At 41.8% G+C, this 20707-nt stretch overlaps 2 protein-coding genes across 3 annotated transcripts in view; both read right to left on the reverse strand.

Annotated features, from left to right (window-relative positions):
• Nucleotides 1–1099: 1099 nt before the first annotated feature.
• Nucleotides 1100–6326, reverse strand: LOC109465681 (beta-1,3-galactosyltransferase 1-like). 2 transcript variants are annotated; one of them, XM_019763063.1, is made up of 3 exons: nt 6227–6326; nt 3364–3528; nt 1100–2206 (listed from the first exon to the last, which is right to left on the reverse strand). In XM_019763063.1, the coding sequence occupies exons 2-3, from the start codon at nt 3503–3505 to the stop codon at nt 1404–1406; spliced, it is 945 nt and encodes a 314-aa protein (XP_019618622.1). In that variant the 5' UTR covers nt 3506–3528; nt 6227–6326; the 3' UTR covers nt 1100–1403. The 2 variants fall into 2 exon arrangements, with proteins under 2 accessions (XP_019618622.1, XP_019618623.1); XM_019763064.1 differs by lacking the exon at nt 6227–6326 and having other exon boundaries at nt 3364–3578.
• Nucleotides 6327–10449: 4123 nt separating this feature from the next.
• LOC109465667 (multidrug resistance-associated protein 1-like) overlaps nt 10450–20707 on the reverse strand; it is a 37167-nt gene continuing 26909 nt past the window's right edge. Inside the window, exons 21-29 of the mRNA XM_019763050.1 lie at nt 20258–20568; nt 18942–19141; nt 17426–17552; nt 16102–16203; nt 15101–15247; nt 14488–14646; nt 13252–13418; nt 11971–12165; nt 10450–10570 (exon numbers count right to left, since the gene is read on the reverse strand). Of these exons, the coding sequence (XP_019618609.1) occupies nt 10450–10570; nt 11971–12165; nt 13252–13418; nt 14488–14646; nt 15101–15247; nt 16102–16203; nt 17426–17552; nt 18942–19141; nt 20258–20568 (1529 nt within the window). The remainder of the gene's footprint in view (nt 10571–11970; nt 12166–13251; nt 13419–14487; nt 14647–15100; nt 15248–16101; nt 16204–17425; nt 17553–18941; nt 19142–20257; nt 20569–20707) is intronic.

A 20707-nucleotide genomic window follows, 5' to 3' on the forward strand; every position in this document is an offset into this window, starting at 1 on the left:
TGTATATATTAGCCTTGATCATTATAAGCAAATTTTGGAAAAGGTGGGGCATTACGTCTTCCATGGCTTACAGAAGAGAAGTCAAACCCTCCAGACATAGTTTTAGACATAGTTATAGTTCTAGACAGCTACCTTTACCATGTAGACTATAGTTATTTTATACTCTGTTTTATTGTTCTTTTATGTTTTGTAATTTGCAATTAGCCTCCGGGCACGAATTTGCAATAAACTTTTCATTTAACGTGCTCGAAGTGTGGACGTGTGGCTCTTCCCGTACACAACACCTCAATTCAACGTGCTATTAGAAATCAGGTACGCATTTTTTTTACCTGCAGACGAGTGAATTCCTTTAAAGCGCCTTTTCCATTTGGGCGCAAATTTTGGGCCAGTGGGTACAGGGTGTCATTCCAGGGATTTGCAATATTGATTCTAGCGCTGTCACCATTGTCACCTGGTCAACCAACACTACTCGTACATGGTAAGCCGTCAAAGGTAAAAGCCTTACCCGTCCTAATATGCAACAGACTTGCCTACGAACTCTAACCAACTCTGGCTGATTATTCTTAACATATTATTTTAGCGGAAACGCTCCACTTGCAGTTCCAGCTAGGAGACCCTGCTATCTAAAATTAACAAGACTGGCAATGAAAACATACATTGCCATGGAGACGGTGGTTGCTGTTAGGGTTATTGTTTGCATGGCACTGCCATCATTGTATGATTTTGAGGAAGACTTTGTACCTGTTAAGTCTAGACAGATACAGTGCACTCCTCCCCTGAGTGTATAGTGAACGACCTGGGGTCACAGAAAGTAGGGCCATCCGGGGCAGAGAGGTCTTCCCAATGGTTTCCAGGAATGTGGGCATAGATGTGGGTCAGAGACATACCCGTGGACATTCTATTCCTGTGGACAAAATGCCTGTACCATTCCTAGGATTCTTGCAAACTGCACACAATACTGTACCATTAGGCTCCTCCCTGAGACGTCGCCAAAAACATAACACGGAATATGAAAACCGGAGATACGTTACATGCTCAAGCACGGTCCTGGATAGTCCACGCATATCTGGAACCATGCCAAGAGGCAGATCTACGTTCTTGGATATGGAGACGCTATACAAAACCGTGCCTGGTCCTCTCGCTAGCACAATCAGGCATAAAACTAGATATGCACGGTTCTGGATACAATGCTCATTGTTACTTTGTTGTATCTAAATAACTAGGAACACACTAGAAGACAAACATTCCGAACACAATACTTCCGTCCACGGAGGTTAAAGAAAACGATGAATGGATTTTTAAAAATATGCATCGGCCACGTTCTCAAATATTACACATAGACAGTCACATCTTTCTTGGTATTAAAAATAGCGATCCCATTTCAGTTTCAACAGTTACGTTGCCTAGCATTTAGTGACGTTATGCCACGCCCTAACCATAGCATCATGGGTTTTGACCCAATGAGACGCCAGTTCTTTACCGGTCTTGCAGGACGGCGATCCCGTCCAAGGGTTGAAGCGTTTGTCGTGCAGAACGTTCACGTTTAGTCTTTCTAAACAAAGTCCCAAAAACACGTCTTCGAGAAATATATACTTCAAGGTCATCGAAACCTTGTAGATCAGGCCCGTGATGTCATTAGAAATGACGTAAGCAAATCCAGCAGGGTATTCGGGAAACGATTTTCTGGGGTAGACTTCCGTACTGAGGTACCACCGACTATTGGACCTTCTAATCGGCCGCGCGCCGCTGTAAACATACCCTGTCACAAACCGCTTCGCCGCCGCTGAATCTAACTCCCTTAGATATCGTACTAAGCTAAATATATTGACGAACGTGTCATCGTCAGCTTTTAGAACGAACTTGGCATTGGGACAGAATTCTGAAGCCCACTTTAGACACATGACAGTCTTAAGAGTTAGATTCTTATACGAATCGAGAAAGTCCTCCTGGATAATGTCTTTGTGGATCTTGTTTTCGTAGTGTAGTCCTTGTTGTGTGGAAGCGTCGTTTGTTGTCCCCACAGCGAAGACAGTTTTAATGCCAGTTCCGGGAATGTTACTCTCGTTGCCCCAGGTGTGACGGATGGCGTGTCTCTGGGCGTGGTTATGCGGCGCGGAGGTTACCATGACGACCATAAACACGTCTGAACCGCTGCATTTTCCGGGACTGTTGATGACGAATGTGTAAATATGTGGATTGATGACAACTGTGAATGAGTGAATGGAAGAATGGAAGAATAAATAAATAAATGAATAGATGAATAAATAATTCGAGTCTCTATTAAGATGCTTTTGACGCGATAATTGCAATTTCTCTATCTTAATGATTTTCGATCATTTAGAGAAAGGTCGAAGAACCCTACTAGAAATCAGATGGAGCATTACGTAATGCAAGTGGAATTGTAGAACTGGAAAGATTCTCTGAACATTCAGCAGCGTTTTAAAATAGCATTCCACTTTCTTTAATGAGATGACTTTCATTTATAGACTGAATGAATCAAAATGTTCTCAGTCATTGATATGGCGGTCTTTTCGAAGAATTATCGAGTCGCTTGAATTATTTTAATGCCACCATTGCCATTGTCAAAAGGGTAATAATGTTTTCGGTTAGGCAATGTTGGAGTGGCTGTGGTGTGTGTCTGTAGTCATGTCAACAGTATAACTTGAGAAGCTGTGGATGGATCTTCAAGATATTTGTACGTGTAGGTAACTAGTGGTTGTGTAAACATAGATTTAAAACTAGAAAGGCCGACATTTGCTTTGGAGCAAATTCAGCATGGCTTCACCACATTTTACGACATGGCAGGAAAAGAAGGAGAATACAAGGGAAACAATGTTTTACATCGATATAATATATGGTGTGAAGTGACAAATAACTAAGAATCTAACAGTTAGATAGCTGTCCCCTACACTATTGATTAGGATTTTTATTTGCATAATGCAAACTGTTCATTTGCAAGATAAAAAGCGTTAATGCCCCACATTCCAATGCTTGAGCAGGAAAGTTTGACAAACATGTACCTACCAAAAAACTTCAATGCAGTACCTACTTCCAATATGGTATGGCTATGTGCAGCTGTTAATGGAGTTAACACATAGTGGTGAAGCCATAAAAATCACCTGTCGTTTTCCCACGGTACTACAGCGTGGTTTTGTGTACTTGTCTTGGTACAATGTATGTGATTAGCGGTCGTAGAAACGAATTTCAATTCAAATGACTGTATGTACTAGCCTTCTTAGCAGGCCCTACAGGTCGGACTTTAAGGGACATAATGCATGCCGATTATGTGACAAAAAGCACATTATAACCCCGAAGGGCCAGACCTAAGAGCCTCCTGAGTAGGCTACAAGTAGGCTTATGTACCTTCTAAAGACTTCCGATGCTTTTGAATCAAGGACCGACAGCGATGCAAGCTTTGCCGTAACCAGATGATATACACAGAACCTGTGATGATGCACAGGACGACAAATGTCTTCGGTATGAGTCGAAGCTTCACGCGCACCATGCTGATAACTGCTGTTCACGGGTCTGGAAGGTGAGAAGAGTGTTACAGCAAAGTGCAGAAATACGTATTTTAAAAATGTGTATGAATTGTTGTATGTTTAGTGTTTCTGTAGATTTATGTTGAAATAAAGTCATTCATTCATTCATCACGGCGGTCGGTTGCTAGGCTAAAGTCGCATTACTAGGGAGGTATCGGGTTACAGAACGTGTTCGAACGTGGCCGCGCGGGAGTCCCGGGCCGGCCCGGGGGCAACGGGTAAAATTTGAAAATAAACAAAAGTAATTGGAGAGTAAATACTCGTCAAAATAAAATGTAACAAGTGATTATGTTAACCTTAAATGTTATTCTTCCACTGTCTTTGCTCAACTTTGTGTGAATTTGCTTCCAAATGAGATCAATTTCGGATTTCAAAAAGGGTTCACGAGAACCAAACAACTGATTTTAAGAGGCCCCGAAAATTAAAAATAAGGTTAGATTTTTGGATTTTTAGAAATATTACAGTAAATTTAAACTTTCTGTCTTAGGATTTTTTTATTTTTAACTAAAACTCGACTTACAGTCAAAAGAAGAGCTAAAAACGCAGTGTTTTAACTTTAAATACCGATAATTCATAATCGCGGCCATATTTAAAAAATCCCTAAGACAGAAATCTGCGGAAATCGTTGCTCTTCCAAACAAGACCTCAATGAGGTAATTTGAGCGATTTTTGGGAATGGTTAAAATACCATGTTTGCACGCGTGCTATGACACTTGGATATGGGGACCTGGATTTTATAACAGCGTCAACAAGAATTCTGACCTTCAAGGTCACCCACGATGACGGCAGTAGCTTCGTTACATGTTACATATCCACAATAAAATCACGGCATAGATGTAATGTTTGAAAACGGTTCATATTTGTGGAAAGGTGGATTTTTCCTGTTCCTTGGTTCCCAAGTAAAAAGGGCTTGAAGTAGCCGGTTGTAGCGGCTTTACTGTAAATGACCGCGGGTAACCCCAGATCGAACGCCCGCTCTATTCGAATGACGTCATATCGAACAAGATTCGCGGGTTCGGGGGATTCGATCTCCATAGTAGCGGACTGGGACTTTTGGGCCCAAATCTGACCATCGTGCATATTGCTAATTACGGGTACAAACAGCATTGAAGAGAAGAAAACAGGCACGCCTGGTCTTATTCTACAAGGCCGTACACAGTGTAGTAGCCATACCTACACAAGACTACATCACATAGGTCGTGTTCATGTGAAGTCACTGAGGGCGCTTTACATGTGGTTTACCCCGAAGCCGGTTTCAAGTGGCTCCATCTGAACGCTCCAAATCACATTGAAAGCGCCTCGATCCCAAACCACTTCTAGAGGTGGTTTCGAGTCGGTTTTCCCTCATCGCGATTTGCGTCTGAACGCAATGTGATTTCAATGTGACTTAGCCTGGTCATGGATTACGGAGTGATATTTCTTTATTCATATGCAATACCACATTTTACGTGGCAGCAACTTAAAGAGCAGTAATGATCAAATAATGTGTCCGTTCTAGGGCGAGCTTCACCACCTCTGGCGGGACCACGTCGGCATTCGGCCGAGATACGCTGGGAGGGGGGCATCATCAAGCAGGCCGTTGACCTCTGACATTAATAACACGCTACCTTGCGTGTTTTCATCAAACAACAATAAATGTAGCTCAAGCGAATTGTGATCGGACACTGTTTCAAAGGAATGTGTGGCACGTGGACCAGATGTGCGGAATGCGAGTTACCCGAATCGCGGTTTGGGTGACTTCACATGAACAAGGCTATTTAACACTAATCTCCAAGCAGATCTTTTGGTGGGGCTAAGACAGTATCAAATTGGCCAGTCTGTATCCATTTCCCCACTTGGTGGGAAATGGATACAGACTGGGTGGGGAAATGGATACACCCACTTGGGTGGGGAAATGGATACAGACTGGCCAATTTGATACTGTCTTAGCCCCACCAAAAGATCTGCTTGGAGATTAGCTAAACACTACAAGGCGCCACCCCCTCCGATAAATAACACTCAGCTGCAAAACCAACATATTCAGGTCCAGCTACTTTCCGAGAACCATCACAGAGTGGAACGCACTACCCGAACACCTAGTAACACAACAATCTGTTAACACATTCAAGACGGGGTTGGCCCTGCACCTGGGCCACCCCGTCTCACAGATGTAAGTCGGATATTGCTACGTTGCGCCCATGCACCAAACGCACAAATTTATGTTCTGTTCTCCAAAAAGCAGTTACTCAAGCAACTGGATATGATTTTGAAAACGTCAGACGTTTCAGCTAGTATCCACTAGCTTTCGTCAGTGACTGAGAGACCAGAGGGGAAATGCAGGTTATAAGCACAACCTATTGATTGATATGCAAATAAAGTGAAGACAAATTCCTGGAAGTCGAAAAAGGAACAAAAGTCAGACAAGTCAAGACAATAGTCTGTGCTTATAAACCTGCATTTCCCCTCTGGTTTCCTCTCCTTGAGTAACTGCTTTTGGGCGTATCGTCTTACCTGGATGTCTAACCTTTATCGACGTATGTTCTATTTTGTTGTCATGCACATTTTTATTCACCGCACCCAACCGGCCGCAATAGCTGTGCACCCTGGGCGGGAATTTGCCCTAGTCATGGTTTTGCCCAGTACCGTATGAAATAGAATAGAATAGAATAGAATAGAATAGAATAGAATAGAACATGCAAACTTACCTGAGGAGATTTTACTGCACGTCTCTTTGGAGATTATTCAGTGAAAGCCTCATGGAGGCGAGCGGTGGAACACGGAAACGACCAACAGTCGGGGGCAACTTGGCTATGTGGGGTCGTGTGGCGTAGCGGCAGAGTGCGCGACTCGGAATTTTGAGTCCCGAGTTCGAGTCCTGACATGCCACCGATCTTGTGCCCTTGGGAAATGCACTTTACACGGCTTTCCTCACTTAGCTCAGGTGTAAATGAGTATTGTCCTGTCATGTATTTGTCCCCTGTGTTGGTGGCGGCATTAATATAAGTTGTCACCACGTCTGGTGATTACATGTTGGAATAAAAAAAAAAAAAAAACTTGGCTACAACACACTGGCTACTGCGTCCACCAACAATTCGTGATCTTTACATCATATTTGAAGATAACATTTAACCGCGGTGTTATCACAAAGCTTGGTTGAAACAAGGGGAAATCAAGCATCCACACATTCATAGAAACATGGACGGTGGTCTTACTTCGTTCAGGCAAGAACATACAACTGATAACAGAGCAGACGAGAGTGGCAGCGCACTCAAACAGTGACAAAGCAGGAAAGCATGTTGCCACTGCCTAATCGCCCGTGCAGAGTCCACGTTGACGAGTACAAACAACGCCAGATCAGGTTAACATTCCGGTGTCACAGCGATATCTTGTCCCCCAGCGATTTCACCCTCCAGTGGAGGTGAGATTGCTAGCGATTTCGCCCCGCCTCCGTAGATCTCGCCCCCCCCCTCCCGTTCCTTAGTTAGTCTACTCTTTTACACCGTACCGCAGGTATGGCAGGTACACAAATTTGATTAACAATTCTAACGACATTGTCACGGGTTCAGTTGAAGCAAGAAAGTAACCTCCTTGGTTGAAATATTCTCTATTTCTATGCCCAACAGCATCTCAACAACACAGGATATGAGCTGATCATTGGTAAAATAGTTTTGAGGGTGTTTACATGTAACATGATTCCAAAAATACAACGAAATACTATCATTAGAATTATTTACTAGTATTAAATCTGTGTAAATGGGCATGCTTAAATGGAAGTTTTCGAGAAATAACTGATTTTTTTATTGGGGTGAAATCGCTAAAGGAGAGCGAGCTAGGGGGAATCACTAGCGGGGAGGGCGAAATCGCTAGAGACCTTGACCCGGGTAGGACAAAACCTCTAGAGATTTCGCCCCGGGGAGGGCGAGCTCACTGGGGGTCGAGATCGCTGTGACATCAGCACAGGTAGATACGGGTGAGACAACATGTCAAAACCCCAACGGTCAATGCCGCCATCGACTGACAGCCATATGTTCGTGGAAAAGAGCTTTGTGGTGAAACAATTTAGCATTACCTAAAAAAAATCCTGGTACATGGTCACACAGCACACATACTGAGATTGTTGACAGTTTTTACCGGAAAATCTATCCGTCCATTAAAGAGTTTGATGAACTCAGTATTTTTCTTTGGTTCAAAGATATAAGTTCAAGGATATAAGTGATAAGTAACAAGAAAATACACACACGCTCGCACATACATGCACACACACACAAACGCGCGCACATACATAACTACAAACATGTACACACACACACACAGGCATACATACATAGGCATACACACGGACACATACACATGCATGTAGACACAGACACCTACACTTATTCAATATTTGTACTTACTTTGTACTTTGGAAGTGGACTTGAAGGTAAACAAATACGAAATCCAGGCGCTGTCTATTAACACAGCCGTTGTTGGGTCAACATTTCCCAGTAGAGCCTATAAACCCGGGCGAAGTCCACAGTTTCTGCGGCCTCGGACAGGGGCAAGGACCGAAACTATGCCAAGTGTCGCAATCACATGTCACGGTTTAGGTAAGCCACGTGAGTGGAAGTGGAACAAACCATTATGGTCTAAAATGGGGTAGGGAATTTTCCCGACCGGCCTCGTAACCCCTGCTTCTCCAATTGGGTCAGTTGGTCCTCACTACTTGTGAGAAATTGGGCTGGTCTCAATCATGATGTTTCTGACTCAGGGAGAAGAGTTGCTGTTACAGTTCTACTCGGTAACCCGTAACCCAGGTGAGTGGTGATACCATTTAGGTGGTATCACCGTTCACCTTGAAGTGGCCTAACGGCCGTGTTACGTGACGACCACTAAGTAAAGCATGAGATGAGCTGTTTTGCACTTAGTCTACTCTTTTGTCGGATCCAGACTGGACCTGGAAATGGTCAGGTTTCAAAATATGACATGCCTCGTTTTTTCTCGAGTCGCCTTAACCCTATTCAGACGGGGCGGGGGTGGGGTAGGGGGGCATTTGAGGCCAACCAACATTAATTATGCATGACGTCATTTTATGACGGCATTTTGACGTCAGTGTTGTTGCCAAGGGCAACGTAAGTATTAGCAGACATTAATATTCCATCATAGATTTATTGTAACGGAATTTACTATATTTTGCAAAACTTACTTGTCGAACCCCGTTGGCATGGCAACCCTTTTTATAACTGTAGTTACTAACATGAAATAGTTGAAAATTTGAAAGTTAAAAAATGAACAGCACATTACTATCATTTGGCTGCCAGAGACGAAATTTATTTTAAAAGATTTCTAGCCAAATACTACATTATTAGGTAAAAGTGTTTCTAAGCTTTTTTAAGTCGGTGACATATACATCAGCTTATTTATATATCCGTTTAGTTATTTCTTACTTTATATAACACTGCATTTACATATAACATGAAATTTACATCATTACTATTGGTCATATTTACGTAACACAACCATCCGCATATATCAGTGACCTACTAGTATCAGTTTTAGTCACAGATAAGTGATATTTGCATATCATTACCATTTTAAGATATGATTGACATCGACATGAGTCGCATATCAGTAACATTTACATCGAAAGAGACTAGCTCTGGTTGGGATGTCTGATTCTACGGACTGACATAGTAACTTTCGTTTTTTTAACGATTTTATTCTTCAAAGCCCTTAAATTATATACATATCATATATGAACCTACAATGTAACTGAAGATCAGACATAAGTTTGACACAAGTTCAGAAAAATTAGGAATACATCATCTTTTGGCACTCCCAGCCCCGAGGACAGACAACACTTAATAAGCTCCTGTCCTGTATAACAGGAGCTTTCAGACTAATTTGCATCATCTTGTCTTGACTTGTCTGACTTTTGTTCCTTTTTCGACTTCACTTTATTTGCATATCAATCAACAGGTTGTGTATATAAACCTGCTTCCCCCTCTGGTCTCTCAGTCACTGACGAAAGCTAGTGGATACTAGCTGAAACGTCTGACGTTTTCAAAATCATATCCAGTTGCTTGAGTAACTGTAACTGTTCTTTCCTTTACATTCTAGCCAGGAAATAGATATTGCGTATTTAGCAACAGTTATGATCATTAATAACAATGTGTGTTTCATTTTTCCAGAAGTTGTCTAATCTACGATACTCTGAGTATACGTACTTGCTAATGAACATCAAAACCCTTAAATCATATACATATCATACATTACAATGTAACTGGAGATCAAACATAAGTTTGACACAATTTCAGAAAAATTAGGAATACATTCATCTTTCTTTCTATAATCGTATTTCCATTCTAACCAGGAAATAAATATTGCGTATCTAGCAACAGTTATGAGATTTGCACTACTACTTCTCACCAGTAATACTTCTTGATCATTAATAACAATGTGTGTTTCATTTTCTATCCTACTCCAGAAGTTGTCTAATCTACGACACTCCAAAAACATCCCTGTAAATATTTCCTGATACATTTCGTATTTTCCACTTATGTAGCAAGTACCTACAAGGTAAAATTCAAGGTAACTTTTGTTACAGCAACATTTTTTTTTTTACATTTTATGACTAGACATGGTGACGACAAACTTATTTCAACTTATTTTATGCCGCCACTAACGGCGGCATAATACATATAGGCACATAGCACAAATGCAGGACAGGACAATACTCATTTTCACTTGAGTCAAGTGAGGAAAGCCATGTAAATTGCCTTTCACAAGGGCACAAAATCGGTGCCATTTAAGGAGTCGAACCTGGTACCTTTTGGTTCCGAGTCGAGCCGTTACGCCACACGAACCACACAAACCCACATATACAAAGTAGTGCAATTAAAGGGGGGCAGTTTGTTGCACCCTTGCTTTTAGTTCCGTAATTGTTACATTAACACTCCGCTTTTGCCAGACCGGCATCTTGGACCATACTACTGAAGATTCCCTTAGAACTGATTAGATTCTCTGGCGTGTCAAACTCCGCTACCTTCCCGCCATCAAGCACCAGGATCCTGCACAGAACAAACATAAAGTGTAGAAATAACGAATAAACAGACAAACTAGACAAAACAAACAAAATATACAGATCTCTCATAAGTGTGTGTGTGTGTGTGTGCGCCTGTGTGTATGTATATGTATGTGTTTGTTTGTGTGTGTTTGTGTGTGTGTGTGCACCTCTGTGTGTGTGTGTCTGTGGGTATGTGTATGTGTGTGCACCTGTGTGTGTGTGTGTGTGTGTGTGTGTGTGTGTGTGTGTGTGTGTGTGTGTGTGTGTGTGTGTGTGTGTGTGTGTGTGTGTGTGTGTGTGTGTGTATGTGTGTGTGTGTGTGTGTGTGTGTGTGTGCGTGTGACTGAACAGGATAACACGAGAAGGCTTAAATATTTTTTTTTAAATTTTTGGCCCCTCGTGGCTTGTTATAGTTGGCTGCAGGGAAATTGGTATCTTGTGATCTGGACATGCTAGGGTAGATAGCCCTTGTCGTCCGAAAGAAGTTGCATGAGTTTGGGCTCCCTATTAGCTCGTTCTAAAGTACAGGAGTATTACATATAGGATAACTCAAGGTAAGGCCACACTGACTTAATTTTATGGATAACATCCGTCCTCGCATTGATTTTCACCTGTTCTAAAAAAATCACGTCTACCGAGGCTCTGGACTGGCTCTAGGCTGAGTAGCTAGCGACAATACGGATCCGGCGGTAACTCTGGAGGACGGCACCCATGCTACCGAAGCTCCACGACTCCGCAAAAAGCCAGCATGTACCGGCTTGTAATATACGTCGCTATGTACTTACCACAATACCAGCTTTGTATTCCTGTGGTTTAGTAGCATTTTTTGGGGGGGGGGGCGGAACTTTTTTTTCACTCGCCCGCGCTGACTAGTTTGGGGGTCTTCAGAGGATGTCATTCATAAAATTAAGTCGGTGTGGCCTAACACAAAATAAAATAGCTGTCAAACCTGTTGCTGTCCATGATAGTGTTGAGCCTGTGAGCGATGGTCAGCACTGTACAGTCAACCGGTTTCTCTAGTTATCCATTCTCAAAGATTTTTAAAGAAACCATATTGCAGTTTTAGAACAAGCTACTACTGTAGGGGACCCAAACTCACGTGTCGTCTTTCCGAGCACAAGAGCTACCTACCATCCAAAATTTCGGTGTGGCCCAACACAAAATAGAATAGCTGTCAAACCTGGTGCTGTCCATGATAGTGTTGAGCCCGTGAGCGATGGTTAGCACTGTACCACTGTAGTTATCCTCTCTCGAAGATTTTTAAAGAAACCGTCTTGCAGTTTTAGAAAAAGCAACCAGAGAACAAAAGCTACCTACCATCCAAAATTCATGACCCTAGCATGTCCATAACTGGAACGTATGGAACGTCTAGATGTATAGAATAAAATAAAACAGCTGTCAAACCTGGTGCTGTCCATGATAGTGTTGAGCCTGTGCGCGATGGTCAGCACTGTACAGTCGGCGAACTGTGCCCGGATGGTAGCCTGGATCAGGGCGTCTGTCTCAGGGTCCACAGACGCAGTAGCCTCGTCAAGAACCAGCAGCTTGGACTTCCTCAACAAGGCACGAGCCAGGCAAACTAACTGTCTCTGCCCAACACTGTGCAATATAGATGGGGGAAAACAAGATTAATGAAATCGTTGCATTTCATTTCACAGAAACAATATTTAATAACAGAAAAAGTAAAAGAACTAACTTAGGTGCAATCATAATCGTCGTGATAATAAAAGAAACAGGACAAATTAATAAGGTACAGAAAATAAACTAAAAAAAATATGATAATTAACGTAAATGATATTGATAATGGATCTGAATTTGCATATCAATGTTTATGTACAAAAAGCAAAAATTAACAAAGAAATCATATTAACTGCAAAGTGATGAAAATGCAGTCTTAAACACACAGAGTGTTTGCATTTCTGACATGAGGAGGGTTTCAGATTGACTCCTAGAAACGTCCAGATTAGATATTGTAATGACATATTGGCCAAATCATTTTATGATAAAAGGTGGGAGTTCACGTTAAAACATCGGTCGAATTGACGCAGCCTATTCTCAGTGGAGCAAATATTTACTTTTAGCAATACATTCAGTTTTTGCGACAAATGCAACAACTTAAATGAAAATGAGTATTCTCCTCTCCTGTATTTGTACTCTGTGTGTTTTTAACGTGCATGGGGTGTGGCTCTCCCCAAACACGGGATCTCCATTTAACGTCCTATCCGAGGGACGTCCCTAACCGAAGCTAGGTACTCATTTCTACCCAAGTCATGTAAAGTGCCTTTCCCAAGGGCACAAGATAGGTGACATGGGCAGGATTCGAACCCGCAACCTCTTGGGTGTGAGCCAGACGCGCTACCGACTGCGCCACACGACCCCACGATGTTTTTATATATACAGTATATCCCAACATGTAATCACAACAAGTAATCACAAGACGTGGTGACGGCACACTCAAGTTATTTTCAACTTATATTGATGCCGCCACCAACAATACTCATTTTGGTGTACCATACAATCAATATATATGCTCAATACAATACCTGAGCGAAGTGAGGAAAGTCGTGTAAAGTGCCTTTTCGTGTAAAGTGCACAAGATCGGTGGCATGTCAGGACTCGAACCTCTGGGTTCCGAGTCGAGTACTCTGCCGCTACGCCACACGATGGTTTGGTCCTGTAACTGACCTGAGATTTGTTCCCCCCTCGCTGACTTGATGATCCAGCTGTTTGTCCAGGCCGGTGACGAAGTCCTTGAGATGAGACAGGTCCAGCGCGCGCCAGATCTCCGCGTCTGTGTGCTTCTCAAACGGGTCCAGGTTCACGCGAAGTGTGCCCGAGAACACAACGGGGTCCTGCGTAGCATAGATGAGTGAAGTGTTATAAGAAATAAACAGATTCTTTATTGACACAACAAAAAAGTAGAGGGACTTTTGTATGGTCTACAACTAAAGATCTAACAAAGCTAAATACATGTGTGGATAACGTCATCTTACGTACAGAGTATATGTATGTGGTAACAATAAAGGTTTAACTATTCTCTAACATGTGGTCATGTATTTTCCTATTTGATCACTGTATTGGTTATCTCCCCCAATAATATAATTGAATTTTTCTATAGGATCTAACGTATTGAAATCGGTTGAACAAGCGGAAAGAAAGGTGAACAGCAATAAGCGCTTATCATTGTATAGTGTACAATCCATTATAAAATGGTGCTCATTTTCGATCATGTTTGGACAAAATGGACAGAACCTTTGGGCATTTGGTATTTTCTTGTATCGACCCATTTCTATGTTTAATTTATGACAACAAATTCTTAATTTTGTGATCGCTTTTTGCATATCTAGATTGTCAATAAAGATAACCTTTGTTGTACATGCATGCCCTATCGAGTTATTATCAGTACAGGTAAACAGATGCAAAGGTATACAGTACAGACAGGACTTCTGAGTTAATCCTGCTTCTGTGGAATGTGGATCGAATTCGCTTTCAGCGCGCGGTTTCGTCTGAACAGGGCCTAAAGTTACCGTAGTGATATCTTGAAAGTTAATCTGTGTAGGTAGAAGTCATTATGAAGCAAGTTTGAACTGTAATTTCCAACACAACAAATTGGACTCACCCAAATTTTAGACTGTACAACTCCAGTCTTTGTCAAGAAATGAGCTTCAGTTTAATCACGCAGATAACACACGTGACTCTGTGAGCAGTGGATCATAGGTTGCAGAAAGTCTGTGGCGCCCCCCGTCTCTGTTGAGGGATGGTTGTTGTAATGCCCTGATGTAGATGGCCTGTTACATCCCTCGTGCAGAGAAGTCCGGTTCTGAGTCCAAGATTCTTATTTTGTCAAATGAGACTGAATTTTTTATGTTGGAAATTGCAGTTAAAGCTTGCTTCATAATTACCGTAGTGATATTAACTCACCTGTGGAATAACGGTGATGCGTGATCGCAGGTCGTGCAGCCCGATGTCAGAAATGTTCACCCCGTCGATGACGATTTCTCCTCCTGCTGCTTCAATGATGCGGAAGAGGGCCAACACGAGGGACGACTTCCCAGCTCCGGTTCTACCCACGATCCCTATCTGTAAAAAAAAAACACTTTTCATTAGACAACTTAGGCCACAGCAAGTAAATTTGTTAATTTCATGGATGACATCCTCCGCAGACTCCATATCTAATGCGAGCGGGCGAAAAAAAAAACAAAGCGGGCCGAAAAAAACAAGGTTCCTGCATTTTTAAATTTTGACTCAATCATTGTACAAATGGTTTTGATTCAGTGGGAAAATCACATATAGACAGCCAGCATCACATATCACTGCATCAAAGTAAGAAACCAAACATTAAATCAGAGTCTTTTTCTTGTCTCCTCTCTTCATATATATCTGTCATCCACGTTCCGGCATGGCAACAGACATCTTTGCCCATTTTCGGCATGGTGACCACTGTCAGAAGGCAACTTTGTACACTTGTAGTCGATTATATTGTGGTCTAGCTTATAGCAATAAACAAATATACAAAAAAATTACATGAATATACCTTTTCGCCACTGTTGATGTTGACTGTAATGTCCTTGATGACCAGGTCCAGCCCCTCGCGGTAGCGAGTCTGGTACGAACTTAGGCTGATCTTCCCTTCAGTCGGCCAGTGGTCGGGTGGTCTGTGGTCCTCAACAATCCAGTCAGCCTGCAGAACAGAAGCTGGACTTAGTCCACTTACCCAAACTATCTATTTTGATTTTTTATCATTCATTTATTTATTTCGCACAAAAAAACTAGATACAAGGTGAAGTAAATTAAATTAAATTAAAAACACTGTGCAGGAGGAGATGAAGCCTTAAAGGCTTATACAACCTCTTGGCCTTATGATAAAATTCCCATCATTCACCAATGAGTCACAGAATTTTCACATTGATTATGCAAATTAGGTAATAATTTACATAATTGGTATCTCTTTATGTTCTTCCTGCCACAAATTAAATAGATTACATGTATAAAAGAACTACAAAACAATCATAATTGAACTGAAATACTTAAATGAAAATCAAGGCAAATGAAGAAATAAATATAAACAAATCGTACGTAGGTAACCATTATACAGTTAAAAACAAAATTATAGCAAAATAAACTAATGAAGAAGCTAATTAACACTTGAATAAATCGGACAGTGAAGTATAGCAGCTACCACTTTGTGGCACTCTTTCCAAAGAGAGTGCTTTCCCTTTGTCTACAACAACCCATCAGAGAACAGATTCTAAAGAGAAAATGGTCCTCGATAGGACACACGCTGAGGAAGGCCAACACTAGTATCACTCAGCAGGCCCTGACCTGGAATCCACAGGGTAAGAGAAAGAGGGGTAGACCCAAGAACAGCTGGAGAAGGGACACGGAGGAGGAGATGAGAGTATCAGTACCAGCTGGCAGGACCTGAGAAAGAAGGCCCAGAGACGAGTGCAGTGGAAGAACATAACCGGTGGCCTATGCCCTGGGAGGGGCGAATGGCCTAAGTAAAGTAAATAAAGTAAGAAAACATAACCTTACCTCTGCAGGTGTCTCTGCGTATTCCTCCATCCTCATGAAGGCCACCATGTTCCTCTCCATCCGTCCTATGATGTGAATTATCGCCGTCAATATCCCGTCAATCTGTAATGTGAAGTAGTACAAAATGTATTGTTTTTTTATCAAAACAGCAAAAACCTAAATACGTACAAGATGACATCGCACTCAAGTTCCATGGAACTTATATTAATGGAGCCATCTACACAAAATGATTAAACAAAGATATACTGATTACATGAAAAAAAAACAAATATACAAAATCGAAACAAACTAATTGGGGTTTAGTAAGTGGAATTCAACGAGCACAATTCCCAACCCCTATCCCTTAGAATTACTGATAGGACACGAGTAGAATAATTGAATTCGAAAAGATCAATTAGATACAAAACGACCACTTTTGGTGATGAAATTCTGAGTAAAGCTCATAATTTTACAATTAGTCTCAAAACTGCAAAATGATGATCCGTAAAGTTAAAGATGTTCTAAAGAATTATCAGATAGGGAAATGTATTGTTAACTCATCATTCTGCTGTTAAAACAAGTCACGAGTTTCCTAAATGCTGAATGCTGCAAAAATAGAAATAACTTTTTAATATTTTTCAAGTTTTCATGTACTGCAAATGACAAAAGGGTTGCTTTCAGGTACCACAGAGCGGCGGATCATGCATCTGACGATGGAGTTGTAACTAACCTACAACTATTGTAAAATCTTATTCACCAAGAAAGGCGTATGAAATAAAGACTAAGCTTTAACTTCCAACACTTAGATACATACAGAATTGGGACTTTCCCAAATTTGGAACGTGGCGTCAGAGACACGTGACCGTAGTAGCGGGTCATACGTGCCAGATAACTTGTGTCGCCCCCGTCTCTGTTTAGGGTTCTCTGTTCACCACTACTACGGTCACGTGTCTCTGACGTCACGTTCCAAGAGTAGACAGGTCCATTCCGTAAACAAGGTTGATGGAGTCAACCAAAAATTTGGGGTAAGTCCCAATTTTGTATCTAAGTGTTGGAAGTTAAAGCTTAGTCTTTATTTCTTAATGATTTGTACCAACACAGATGAACTTTCATGCTAAGAAAGGCGTAGTTCTAAAGTCATGTGTTGTAGTTGATTGCCCATGAGTCAATCATCCGTAATTTACGGAATATAAAAGCGCTAATCATGATCATATCTACGTATCTATTGTAAACTTATGGAAAGTTAATTTTAAGTGCAACAAATAAATTAGCATCATATAGCGAAGGGATACGAAAAGCTGCATAAATTATAGACAAAGAAGGAAAAAAAGGTGAGAATTCTCACATGAAGTACGGATGATATAGATAATCCCACAGTTCCTGGGCTGAGACTCTCCCGTCCGAGTACTACGAACAGGGCAGCGAACAAGGTGGCGGCACTTCCAGCCATGTCCAGTCCTACCTTCAGCCAGCTGTGGGCGGAAATGCAAGGAAAGCACTTTTTAGTGTTCATGCTTTGGGTTGAGTACGAAATGGGTTAGATGGGGTGCTTGCACATTTTTTTTTACCAAAAGGAAAATAGATGAATAACCTTTTGGTAACAAAATGGGTTGGAGGGGGTGCTAGAACATTTTTATGACTACCATGTAATTATGACACTTCTGTAAATTTGGAACCGCTTTATGGATTCTGTTCCTAGTTTTCTGTAACTGTTAAATAACTGTCCACCATTATGTGTATATATATTCAACTTCCGCACGTTTGAGAACGCATTGTAGATACATTACCCTGTAATCCAATCACGCATATGTGTAGATATGTAAATATTGTACATTGGGAATGCACCTATAGCAGCGACACCTGTGCTGCAATGCAATGTGAGCCAGTCAGAATTGCCCCGAGGAAGGTGACAGACGGGCACCGAAACGTCGGCTGAATAAAAGACTTGGTTGCGTAAAAAGAGTCTCTTGACTCAGAAATGCCGATTGTTGATATTTTCAGTTGAATAACACTCATCACATAGAATATCTTTCACATTTGATAAATGTCACTCAGTGTCTTACCAACCTGAGGAAACTATTAACGGAATCGGCATCTCTGTAAAATCGGTGATTCTATCGGCAGACATCCTGATTGGAGTTTCTGTTTACAGAGACTCCGTACTCTGGGATCTCTAACTATAGAATCGCCGTTTCTACCAGATTGCGTAATACATGTAATGCGTTAGTGTGAATGTTGTTTAGCACCAAGGACAGTGACAACAGTGTTAGTGTCGATGTTGTTTAGCACCAATGACAGTGACAGCAGTGTTAGTGTCGATGTTGTTTAGCACCAAGGACAGAGGCAGCGGTGTTAGTGTGGGTGTTGTTTAGCACCAAGGACAGGGACAGCAGTGTTAGTGTGTATGCTGTTTAGCACCAAGGACAGGGAAAGCAATGTTAGTGTGGATTTTGTTTAACACCAACGGACAGGGACAGCAGTGTTAGTGTGGATGTTGTTTAACACCAAGGACAGGGACAGCAGTGTTAGTGTGGATGCTGTTTAGCACCAAGGACAGGGAAAGCAGTGTTAGTGTGGATGTTGTTTAGCACCAAGGACAGGGACAGCAGTGTTAGTGTGGATGCTGTTTAGCACCAATGAGAGGGACAGCAGTGTTAGTGTGGATACTGTTTTAGCACCAAGGACAGGGAAAGCAGTGTTAGTGTGGATACTGTTTAGCACCAAGGAAAGGGAAAGCAGTGTTAGTGTGGATGTTTTTTAGCACCAAGGACAGGGACAGCAGCGCTAGTGTGGATGTTTTTTTAGCACCAAGTACAGGTACAGCAGTGTAATATGCATACGCCCCTCTCTCTGACACTTACAGTTCTGCGTTGCCGCTAGAGTGAAATGCCGTCTGGTGTTCGTCCACCCTTGCCCGGTTTTGTTGCACGAACTGTGTGCAGCGGTTGAAGGCCCGGATGGTGCTGACCCCCTGCAGCGTCTCGCTGAAGTGGGTGTGGATCAGGGTGCTGCTCTTGGACTGGAATCTCCTCAGCTGCTGGATTGTTGCGTTGAAGTATCGCTGAGAAGAAAAAGAATATTTTTTTTTTTAATTCCAGCATGTGTAAACAAAAGACGTGGTGAAGACACAGTAATTTTTTTAAACATATTGTTTTTACTCAGTTTCTTCCTCTTCTTCTTCTCCAAACAGTGACCTCTGACCTGAACAATGACATAATTTGTTTACGTATGTCACCATAGTGACTGGTGTTGGGTTACATAATGTTGCAATTTCCTGGTCTGCTCTGCTCCTGTCACCATATACTAGTAGTACATGTGTGTGAATGTGTTTGTAAAGTAAAAATTGACAGAGCAGACAATGTCCGAAGGTAAACATTAAGCATTTGCTTTCAACTTCTCTAGTTCAACTTTTTATTCTTATACCGCCACCAACATAGAGGACCCACATAGAACAAGGATTGACATGTCATTATGATAAATATACTGACGCGAGAATCGATATGACAAAAGAAATAAGACATGAGTGTTTGCTGCCATTTGTAGCCAGCCTTGGTGCACAAAATGTTTACAGTAATGACTGTTACATAACCTCCGTAAAGGTTGTTTGTTACTTTTTATGTCAGTATTAAACTTAAACCGGTATACCAAAGTCGCCAAGCTTTTGAATGCTTGGACCGTACTCGTTACCACTTGCTCCTAAAAGATGAAGCTAAAAACTGTAGCTTTTTTGTTGCGATGTTGTAACCTCCGTTACCAGAATTTTGTACATTTTAATAAGAATGAGCCATACACATGTACATGGCCGCACGACGATTTACAATTCTTATGTAACATTTTACATAGAGGATCACCCGATTTACACTCAGATACAAACTGTATCATTTTGACAATCACCCAAACTTACGTTATTGATACTAAACTGTTTGTATTAGATTATATAACTCCTACATAGCCTACAAAACATGTTCTTCCTTACCATTCATTATTATTCATTACCATAATCACCGTGTTGCCATTTCCACCCATTTGCTGTTCCCTGTTTTTTTTTGTCATTTTTTTGTCGCTGTATACTTGTATGTCTGGTGGTGAGGTTAAAATTAGCTACAGCTAGAGTACCTCACCACCGTGTCTTATATTATCCATGTCGAATTGTAAATTCAAAAAAAAAGTACCGTACCTGCATGTAGAAGTAGAGATGAGCTATCGGCAGTAGCATCACGACGAAAAGTGGCGTGGAGAAGCTGACTATGAACAAGGTGCTGAAGGACAACAGGACGCAAAAGATGCCGTGCATGATCATCCCGCCAATCCCCCTGTCCACGCGCTCCACCTCCTGAGAAAACCGGTTGATGATCCGACCCAGCGGGGTAACGTCGAAGAACTGGAGCGGTCCACGGAGGAGGTGGTGTAAGGCCTTGTCGTGGACGCGCTTGGCGGCAAGGACAGCGCCCTCAGACACACACACATGTTTCAACAGCGCACAGGCTCCTGCAGACAAAACATCAAGGACAAATCTGGACCCTCAGATACACACACATGTTTCAACATCGCACAGGCTCCTGGAGACAAAACATCAAGGACAAATCTGGACCCTCAGATACACACACATGTTTCAACATCGCACAGG

Source organism: Branchiostoma belcheri, unplaced genomic scaffold (assembly GCF_001625305.1).
Source record: "Branchiostoma belcheri isolate BF01 breed outbred unplaced genomic scaffold, Haploidv18h27 scaffold156, whole genome shotgun sequence".
NCBI classification, from domain to species: Eukaryota; Metazoa; Chordata; class Leptocardii; order Amphioxiformes; family Branchiostomatidae; genus Branchiostoma; species Branchiostoma belcheri.